At 39.3% G+C, this 11,197-nt stretch overlaps 1 protein-coding gene across 1 annotated transcript; it reads right to left on the bottom strand.

The window, feature by feature from the left end:
* Positions 1 to 2,342: 2,342 nt before the first annotated feature.
* On the bottom strand, positions 2,343 to 9,580 carry LOC135480855 (uncharacterized). Its single transcript, XM_064760785.1, has 5 exons — positions 9,514 to 9,580; positions 8,594 to 8,788; positions 7,258 to 7,389; positions 3,852 to 3,920; positions 2,343 to 2,533 (listed from the first exon to the last, which is right to left on the bottom strand). The coding sequence occupies exons 1-5, from the start codon at positions 9,578 to 9,580 to the stop codon at positions 2,343 to 2,345; spliced, it is 654 nt and encodes a 217-aa protein (XP_064616855.1).
* Between the last annotated feature and the right edge of the window lie 1,617 nt (positions 9,581 to 11,197).

The raw sequence follows: 11,197 nt of genomic DNA, 5'->3' as shown, positions 1-11,197 counted from the left end.
TTTCCCCACAGTAATTGGTTAATTTTGCGATTTTCTGAAGCAGGCAAAAGAGCGGTGGAAATCCGTCCTGCAACAAAGAGACACATTACATACACTCTAAGGACCCCCTCGTCATAATCGGACAGAAAAATTGTTAAGTACGAACGTTAACCCCCAAGCACTCATTCACTCACTCAAAAACAATCAGGACATGTCACGACAGGTGTCACAAAACAGGTGTCACACAGTTACTTTCAAGGTCATCCAAACACTTTCAAGGTCGGTGTAGCAGCTGTATAGTCCGAATAATTCGTCCAAAATTATACGACTAGGAACGGTGGTCGCACAGGACGTTCAAGGCGAACAAAAAAAAAAAATTCACACTTTCTTTCATCAGTTCCTTTCTTCATTGAGTAAATGATTGGACTGATTTTATGATAGCGGCCAACTTGGTCGTATCAGAGACGGTAGAGCACCATTGGAACGAACAAGAGATAAGTCGACAACTGAGCCATGGTAGCACCAGAATCTCCATCTTTTGTCAGGAGATGAGCATCTAAAGGTAAGCCGTTGTGTTTACCTGAATAAAAAAAGAAGAAATACACGTCAATAATAATAAATCAATAATAAGAGCAGGCCTGCAGTTAATTACGGAAAACCTTGTTGTGCCATCCTTGTTCGAAACTCTTTCGCTTTGATTTGCACGTGCCAACTGCTTCTGTGGTGCATGTATTCATGACAACACGTGCAGAAAGCAATTTAAAGTTCGGCGCCCACAAAGGAAAGACAAAGGAGTTTACCGAATTAAAGTATATAAGAGTTTGTACCCGGTTCTCAAGCGTTTATCTTGAGTACCATATTATCCTAAACATATAATACAGGACTTACAGCACAGATGGTAAAACCAGCGCAACCACGTCAGTGTGATAATTTGCAAATGGTCCCCCGTAACCGATGACATACTACCTCTTGTCGGCTTACCTCCGTCGGGGTTTTATTCTGTTTCTGTAAATATTCAGATTGTAGCCACCTAACACCATGGCTTAAGCCGTGATAATAGCTGCCGGTCTATACGCCTATTACTTCAACGGATTGAACATCTGCGCTTCACATTGTGTACTAGAGCTAAACACTTTGTGAACGAGACATAGTGCACATGCAGTTGCGCATGCGTGTATTCTAAAATATCAAGGCAACGCTAGCTTAAAGAAAACATTATCAACCTGAGTCATTCGGGAAGAGGAGTAAACGGTCACAAAAACTCGTAATAACGTACAGAACTGAACTGTTAACTGAACAGACAGACACACGGTATCCCCGTAAGAACTTACCTACGGAGCCTGAGTTGCACACATCATAATTGAACACACGCACGGTATCCTGGTAAGAACTAACCTAGGGGCCTAAGTTGCATAGACCATAACTGAACACACGCACAGTATCCACGTAACAAAACAACTTACCTAGGGGGCTTGAATTGCACAGATCATAATTGCACAGACAAACCGTATCCCCGTACCACTCGTAACAACCGTCTGGAGGGAAAGGTAGCGGGAACTTGTACCAGGTATCTGTGCACTCTCGGAACACTTCAACTGAAAGAAAAGAATGAACATCTTAAAGGGCAGGAAACCAGTACATCATTTACATGTAGGTTGCCGGCAAACCAGAAATGAATGATTGTACTATCCAGAATTTGGAGTTACAGATAATCTGAAACAGAAAAAAGTGTTATATTATCCTGCGGATGGTCATGGGTTTCCCCTGGGATCTGCGCGGTTTCCTCCCACCATACTCTCTATAAACTACTGTGTACTAGTGGTACACACGGTTGTGGCAAAATTGCAAATCCACATAATTTTGTGTACCAGAAGTACACAAATTGTGTAATTCATGTAACACACCCACCCTGACTTGTGCATACATGTGTATACCAATCAATACACATGTCATTGTGGATCTGCAAATTTGTACAAAGAGATGTATTTAAGAGAGTAATGCTGGCTGCCGTCGTATAAGTGAAATATTGTTGAGTACGGCGTAAAACACCATTCAAATAAATATATTATCCTGAAATGAACACAACTGGATTAGTGTTAAATTTGTAACGAAAGACGGCGTTTCACTTCAGGCTCTTCGGTTTTCCTCCAACCATAACCATGATTGACGTTTTCGTTTATACGAGAAATTCTTGAGTTTGGTGTTAAACTCTAATCAAATAAATAAATAAATACATAAATAAATAAATAAGAAATAAATGAATAAATAAATAAATCAGGTACGTAAACAAAATGAGACATAACCTGAAATCAATTAATACAACCATTTATCAATCCACCAAGCCATCAGTCATTCAATCACTACTAGAAGATAGCATATTTACCATCGGAATAGATAAAATTTGTCTTGGTAATGCAGCGGCCTGTACAGTTTCTCTTCCAGGTTGTCTTCCAGTTGGCAGTTCTCTGGGCTAAACAGTTGAAGTTTGACTCATCAGGCTTACCACTGTTACAGATATTACATTCGATGTGTTTTTTGTTACCTCTTGGAACATCTGTAACAAACGGTTCGTCCATAAGTAATCTCGTGTGTATGTGCAGGTGAATTTATTACCGATTTTTTGTCTACATGTTACGGTAAGACATTTATGTCGTTTCATGTTAAGACTTTATGTATTTACATGTTAAACACATATAAGTAATATCCATAAATATAATCTCATGTAATATATATGTCAGGAGATTAATAAAGCTGTTGGAAGAAGATTTTATGACACATACTAGTAAAATAGTAAATAAACTAATAAGATGTTTGAGTTTCGTAAGAAAAGTGTTATATCATTACAAGCTAAACACATATACATGTACGTGGAGAAATATGTGAAAAATAAAACCACTTCCTATTGCTTAGAAAAAAAAAACAAGAACAAAAAAAAACAAAATTTAAAGTCTTTATATTGAAGACATGCTTGGTTGAAGGTACAGCTAATAAAGCTGTTTGAATTCAAAATAATATGTTTAATTTAACAGAAAGTCTGTTGTCTGAGTGATGCTAGAATGTATTCTGTTAATATAACACAATATTGTGTCACATTCAACATAATATCCTGTTAGTCTAATAGAATGGTTATGCTGAATTAATAGAATATGAGTGTTATATTTAACAGAATAATCTACTGCAATTACAGAGTACATTCTAGCACCACTCAGATAAGAGTCTCTCCGTTAATTTAACAGATTAATAGCCGTTATTAATATACCGGTACACTATTATTGTTAATTTATTAATTTACTTAGTCGATTTGTGGTTTACGCAGTACTCAAGAATATTTCACTTATACGACTGCGGACAGCATTATGGTGGGAGGAAATCGGGCAGAGCCCGGGGGAAACCCACGACCACCCGGAGATTGCTGCAAGACCTCCGCACGTATGACCAGAGAGGAAGCCAGCATGAGCTGGACTTGGACTCACCGCGACGGCACTGGTGAGAGGCTCTTGGGTCATTGTGCCGCGCTGGCGCGCTAACCCCCTTGACCACGGAGATTATTGTTAATAGGCCTGCGTTAAATAGTGTATGTATAAATGTCTCCTCAAAGTTCTGCCTGTGACCTATACTAAAAAAAACCAATCTGTTAATTTAACAAGACAGCCTATACTGTCTGAGTGAGGTCTGATAGTACAAGATAATACTGAGTCATATTTAATCCAATCTCCTGCTAATCTAATATAATCTTATATCTTGAATTAATAGAATATGTGTGTTACATTTAACAGAATAATCTGCTGCAATAACCGAAAACATTCTAGCATCACTCAGACAACAAACCTTCCTTTAAATTTAACAAATTATTTATATATATATATACTCACATGGAGGGGGGAGGACTCCACCGTCAGCTGTCTTCAAGTGGGCATCCATCTTCACTCCAGTCGGTTCTCCTGATTTGCAAGAACACAGAATAGCAGTTAATTCCATTGACTTACAAGAATGTAAAATGTATAGGACCACCAAATAGCAAGGCTCCTGATTTGCAAGAACGCAAAATAGCTAGTCGTCGGAGTCATATACAACTTAAAATAGCAGTGCTTGATTCATATACAAAAACAGAAAACAGGTTACGGTGGCAAGCGTCGCCATCGGTTGACCAACGTTAGTCCGATGTCGATACACCATACGAATGTCGCTTTTCTACCACGTACAATTTGACCGCATTGGCCCGATTTTCAATGCTACTCACAACTCCAAATAGGTAGTCGCTAGTGGTGGCCTAACACTATCTTTGCTGATTTTGTTTGACTTCGTCGGCTGTATATAATGATGACAGAGCATTATTCTGTCGATTACACATGAATTGGCTTGGTGTTCGCACAATGTCATCCTGTCGCCCAACTTTAAGTTTACATTTGCCAATGTTGGTCAAGCCCATGCCGGACTGTCAAACTTATCGGAAATTTAGTTTGATGGGAACATCATTTAATTGCCGATCAATGCGGTCACTGTGAGTTCAAGTCCAGCTCATGCTGGCTTCCTCTCCGGCCGTACGTGGTAAGATCTGTCAGCAACCTGCGGATGGCCGTGGGTTTCCCCCGGGCTCTGCCCGGTTTCCTCTCACCATAATGCTGGCCGCCGTCGTATAAGTGAAAAATTATTGAGAACGGCGTAAAACACCAATCAAATAAATCATTTAATTGCCGATGGCAAAACACTTTTCTGATTGGACCAAATGTTAGACTGTCGCCATCACTGGAAAGTCTACAGACAACAACGCTTTGATGATGATAAGATATCACTCAGCATCTCATACACCTACCACTGTCTAGACATTTTGAATAACGGTTTAGCAGCCGATTTTCTAAGTATATATCAAAGATGGAATATTAAATCATAATGGTGGTTTCTCTCAGTCTTCCCGCCACCAGCTTTAGTCACACAAAAGAAATGTATATAAATTATAAAATGTACAACAGAAACAAGGCATGAAATTCTCATATATTATTCACCTACATTATTTAACACACAGTAATAGCTGTTCCCGATATGGCCTCTTCATGGCCATTTAATTTGCTTCCTTGACCATGCAAAAGGCTTGCCCTAGAGCCACTCCAGAAATATAGTATGTATGCAAATGCCCAGTGAAATGTGACACTGCAGGAAGCAACAAATCCTTGCCCAGTCTCAGAATTTGGGTGACCTGATGGTGACTTGTCGTACACTGTATACCCCAGCTAGCTTACTCAACCAAGGAAAAGAGGCTTGATATCACATAGTCCGGCGACTTGGGTCTGTGAGCATTGTTTGATCAGAGGTAACCACTTTCTCAAGAATTCTAACCAGGAAGATCAAATTACCCAGGATGCCAAAAAATTGGATCGATCAATAGAAATTGGATCGATCAGAAGAAATTGAATCAATCAGAAGAAACTGGATCAATCAGAAGAAATTGGATCAATTAGAAGAAATTGGATCAATCAGATTGATGAGAACAAATCGGTAATGAACTTAAGTTTCCTTTGACTTTTTCTTTTGGAAATGATTTTAAGTTTTGTGAGTCAATTCATTGTTCATGTTTTGTTCACAGTTCAATGATTTCAAATCTAGTATACTTTCACAGATGTGCTTCTCCAAGTTAATGTGATATGTTACATATGTAATACGAGACAGACTTTACAGGCATGTTCTGGTGAACTCCCACATACAATATGTTTCCCTGTTTTTATACCCACAAAACTTGAATATACAACTCTCACAAAGCAATCTCATTAATATTTGTATTTATATATATTTGTATAATATATATTTGTTTGTACCTAAAACAATGAAAGAGAATTAAACTACAATTCATCTGGGACCAGAAACTCCCCAGCTGTAGGATTTTTTTGTTTCAATTTATTCAACGTAATTTGCAGACGCAGTGGTGATGGCTGCAGTTAACAAGTGCCTCGAATACAATGTGACTGAAGCAATTTTACAGTTGTTCTACTAGCAATACCCTTTGATAATTTGGCCGAGTGCTGCACATTGGATATGGAGATCTGAGTTTAAATTCCAGTGTGACACAAAGAAACCCTATCTTTAACAGGAGTTCTTTTCCAGTGCGGGATCTACTAGAAGTAGCCGATGGGAGTTTATCTTCCGGTCAATTTGTAGAGTGCTGGACATTTGGTGTGGACATTTGAACTCATCCTTTAGCCATTACATTGGTCTAATAGCAAGAGGTTTCAAGTGCTTTTACTAGCGGTAGCTAGTGGGAATTTACCCTCTGCTTAACTGAAAAAGTGCAGGACTTCAAATGTGGAGACGTGTGTTCGAATCCCAGAGTCATCCCAAGAGAAATCCTTTAACCATTACACAGTCATTGAAAATATCATCAAACACTCATTGTGGAAGGCAGTTGAATTGAATGACTGGAGACTGTTCAAGGACTGGAGCCATAAATTCTTCTTTACGTTGATTCAGGACGTTTTATATGTACGTCTATGTTCTTAAATAGTAATCAGTTTCATCTACATAGTCTGTTTTTGCTTAATTTATTCTGTTTCGCATATTAGTCAGCGTATAACAGGAACGTGTCAAAAGCTCCCTGTGTTAGTCATATCTGATTGATTTTGATGATTATTTAAACTTTATAATTTAATAATTAACTTCAAAGTTATTCTTCACAAATGATTGTTTTGCTTTTAAACACCGGAAGTGCTAATATCTAACTTATTATTCCTAATGTACACTATATAGAGCTTATTTATTCTGACCTGATGAATATCAACATTGTTTTACCGATTACTCCGATGGGATAACATTTTACAAGGGGTGTACTGATTTGGGACTGGCAACTATGGTCAGTTGAAGTCTGTGAGCCAATTGCAACGGTAACATTTGTGAAGAATAACAGTGGGATGCTAGTTATCCTTAATTAGCTAACCTCAGCCCAGCAATGGGCCGCTGTACTCCTTAAAATTGTATACACTGGGTCGACCAAGGACCGACACTGGTCTGTTGATATCCCGGTACAACCTACTATCCATAAGCAATAAAGACAACGTATTGGCCCGCTGTATTCTGCTTTAAGTAAGTGCAACGGGCCAGCTTCGACCCGACGCTGGGCTATTCTCTTGGGCTAACCAAGAACCGACGTGGGTGCCAACATTAGGCCTTCGTGCCAAAGTACGTTGGGCTGCTGTGGTACACCCACATTTGGCGGATGTAACTCACGGCAGTGGGCCTACATTGGCCCGCTGTGTGCATACTGTGTGGGATACGTGTCGATAGAAAGCTTACCTATTGGCTTTATATTACACCTGTCCCCGCTACATATACAGAAATTGTCTCCGTTGTAGTCATAGCAACCGTCGTCAGGGAGGGGAACAGGGAGGTTACCGCCTATTATCTTTGTGCATCCTCGATAAATGTCTGCAGCAAGAAAAAAAAATTAAAGAAATAAAATGAAGAAAGAGTAGATTTATAGTTTAAGTTTACAGTTTTATTTTGTTTTATTAAAATTTTTTTAGTTATACGACGGCGGTCAGTTTTAAGGTTTGAGGAAACTAGAGCACCCGGAGTAAACAATTACGCATGCAGTTACCAGCGTGAGAAACATTGAGAGATTTACAGTCCCAGTACTCAAACCGGTGAGAGCTGTATTATAGCCTGCGACCTCAAATTCACATTCAAAACTGCACAGGTCTGGACCAGTGGGGAGGCAGATGGACTATCACAGCTAACCGTAGGCAAGGGCCCGACCCTCAAGGAATCACCTAACTACAGGTATTGGTTCCTAAAACTCAACATCTCTAAATGTAAGACTAATGTAGCGAATAACTGAAAGACTAATTTACCATGAATTAATTAACGGTACATAAAAGATTTAATTTTAGCCTAATTCAATTTAGCCCGACTTAATCAAGAATACCGTTTTTCCATGCTCATACCTGAGAAAACAGTGGAGGTACCCCTCCCCATCCCCATGCCACCCCGAAAGATGCAAAACCTTTGCGAATCATGCGCTATATATGGAAGTGATGATCTTTTCTGTTATTTTGTCATTGTTTCCTCCATGCGTTCATATATTCTCAATATTTCATTTATTTTATTTCAAGTTCGGCTTTGATTCCTGTTCTCTATAAGCCTAATTCGTTCCATCGTCATTCGCCCATTAATCTTTACAATTGATGCTTATCTTAATCCACTGACCCAAATGTACACTCAAAAAATGAATCTGTTAAATTTAACAGAAAGTATTTTGTCTGATTGATGCTATAGAATATATTCTGTTCTTATAACACAGTATTCTGTCATAATCAACATAATGCTCTGTTAATCTTCTGTGTTATATTTAACAGAATCTGCTGCAATAACAGAATACATAGCTCGCATCACTGAGATAACAGACTTTCTGTTAAATTTAACATATTATTTTTTTGGAGAATCCATCAGCACGTTGCCAAAGGCCGATGGTTTCCACGACTTCCTCCATACACACCTATAAAACAAACAACCATGGTGTAAGTGAAAATACTTTTGACTATGGGATTAAACATCAATTAAGTAAACAAAGAAATCAATAATTAATCTACTCATTATAAATACATGAATGGTTAATCCTAAAAGGACTCACTGTCAGTTTTGGAGAGTTTATTCTCACGCGTGAAGCATCTCTGACCCACCGTGCAGTTCGTCACCACGATGGCGTGTCCCTCTTGGGAACGGTCTAGCGTTGCGTTCCCCAGGCACGCAGAATTAGCACTGTTACAGTCGTAACAGTAGAATACCGTCTCCTTGGTCGTGGATGCCGTGGTGGTGGTTGTACTAACTGAAACAAGAAGGATGGATGGACTGACTAATTCAATATGGTTATAAAAGGATGAACGGATGGATCGGGGATGGACTGACTGAAGGACGGGCTGATCCGTGGGATTTGCCTGATTGATGTATTAAATAATTGTTTAATTCATTTCTTCGTTTTTTTGATCTGTCGAATCCTTCACCGATAATTTCATCGTTGGTTGATTTATTTATTTATTCATTTGATTTGTGTTTTACGCCGTACTCCAGGATATTTCACTTATACGACATCGGCCAGCATTATGGTGGGAGGAAACTGGGCAGAGCCCGGAAAAAACCGTTGTTCGTTGGCTGAGGGTGTATAATAAAGGAAAATGAAAACTAGTTGACATTAATCGCCTTCCACATATGTAATGAACTGATCATGAACGTTAGATTTGTGCTTTTCTATATTTGTTTGAGGGACATTGGTCTATACCGACATGTCACGCAGCATATGTCTTATACTATACAAAATTTCATAAATCATAACTTTCCTTGTCAGTCACGTCGTCGAATATAGCGCTCTAAGGTGCATGGGTAACGCCATTTACGACAAATATTTAAAACCCTTGTTGTTTAGGTCATGGAGGTGGACCTCCATGATTCGACCAAAGATAATTTCATCTGATGTAGGGTTTGGAAGTAGAAGGAGGATGGTGAATTGAGAAATATTTAGCGACTCCATTACATCTATTATCACACACTGCTTACCTGTAGCTAAATCAATCAGCAAGTAATACAGAGTTAAGGCACACAGTCCTCGCAGTCCGACAGGCATCGCGATTAGTTAGATTGTCATTCACTCGTGTACAGTTCAAATCACAAAAATCCCATAGTCTTTAAAAAAGGTATACTTATATTTGCAGTCTATATGCAAGAACGTTCTCCGAATCTAGCTGTCAGTTTTCGAGATAGGTGCACTGTCTACTTTTCACGCATTATCACGCGAGATTTGTAATACTGAAGCATTGCTGTTCAGCGGGAATTTGCGAGTCACGTGTTCTGTCTGGTTGAGAAGAGTTTTAAGCATACGTTTACAGTTGTACCCATGTATACAAGCCTGAACAACGGAACAAGCCTGTGCCCTGTTGGGTTCGCTACATCATGTATAACGAGTATATGTAGAAATGGGTGTGTGCCTGTGACTCTCGTCTAGACCGGTCCGCTGACGTTTTATTGTATGTACATATTCACTGTATAGGCACAAATAAAACTTCTCCCACCCCTTTTTAGTCTTTTCTTCTCTTTATCCTCGACTCAAGAGCCTTACAATAGGGCACCGCACAGCATGTGGGCTGACTAAGCTTAGTATAGAATAGGCCCATGGCAGGGACGTACTTCAGCGCACAGTTAACCCGTACGAAATGCATGAACGCAGGCGTGCTCAGAGAACAACGTCGTCTACTATATATTTATTCAGAAGACCGGCTTCGGAGATATACAATGACTAGTACTACGATAAACCGCTATATAGAAGTCAAAAGGCTGAGTCAAAATAAATATTGAAGACATCACTTTATTTATATATCAGGTTATTCTGCACCAAGGTACTCTCAAAACTTAATCTGCTGATTTTAACAGAAAGTTTGTTGTCTAAGTGATGGTAAAATGTCTTCTGTAGTTATAAGACAATAATAGAGCTGCATCACTGAAGCTGCATAACGAAGACACCCTACCCGGTCACACCACACTAACATGGGCGAAAAGCTACGATGTAACAACTCGGTCAATTTTTAAAGGAAAATGTCGGGATACCTGATAGCATGCCCTGCGGGGAACGACCAGCTAATTTCTGAGATATTTTAACATAAGCCTACAGGTAGTTATTTAAATTTTAAACCTACATTGAAAACTTGGGCTTACACATAGCAAGCTAGTCTGAGGCCTCCATTTGGACGGTTCATATAACTGAACACGTTTAATTTTGTCAAGTCAAACTAATCAAACTGCTTTGTCCCAGTGCATGTGTAGTTTACTCCAGAAGTGAAGTGAAGCGGCCTGCATGAGCGTTCCCATAATGCGGTTTAAGGAAAACGTTGGAACAGCTAACCGGGCCAACATCTTTTCACATCTTTTGTTTGTTGGTTCTACGTATTTGACTTCTCCTTAAAACAGAAAACGACTGATCTAATCTTAATTTTGTCGAAAGAGGGATGGAAACAGACTTAAAAGGTCATAGCTGTTGTTTCTGACCATTGTTTCTGCTTGATAACTTAACTAACTTTCAATCTGGAATTCTTACGAGGCCTTGGGATGCGCCATGTTGGAGAAACCGGAAACACAATGTCGCTGCTCTCGTAACCCACGCTGTGACTGAAAGGCAAAACTGGGATCCTGTGACGTCAGCGGAAATAGCTGCCTTTTTAGATTGTAGAAATAACTCGCGCATAATTGG

Source organism: Liolophura sinensis, chromosome 13 (assembly GCF_032854445.1).
Source record: "Liolophura sinensis isolate JHLJ2023 chromosome 13, CUHK_Ljap_v2, whole genome shotgun sequence".
Lineage (NCBI taxonomy): Eukaryota > Metazoa > Mollusca > Polyplacophora > Chitonida > Chitonidae > Liolophura > Liolophura sinensis.
Note: the sequence above shows the minus strand (reverse complement) of the source record. Positions and strands in the feature narration are given on the sequence as shown.

Coding starts and splice junctions, on each gene's coding strand:
- LOC135480855 (XM_064760785.1), bottom strand. CDS start 9,580: ATGCCTGTCGGACTGCGAGGACTGTGTGCCTTAACTCTGTATTACTTG. Junction 7,390..8,593: donor TAAACTCTCCAAAACTGACA/GTGAGTCCTTTT, acceptor TTCTTGCTGCAG/ACATTTATCGAGGATGCACA. Junction 2,534..3,851: donor TGGAGTCCTCCCCCCTCCAT/GTGAGTATATAT, acceptor CGTTTGTTACAG/ATGTTCCAAGAGGTAACAAA.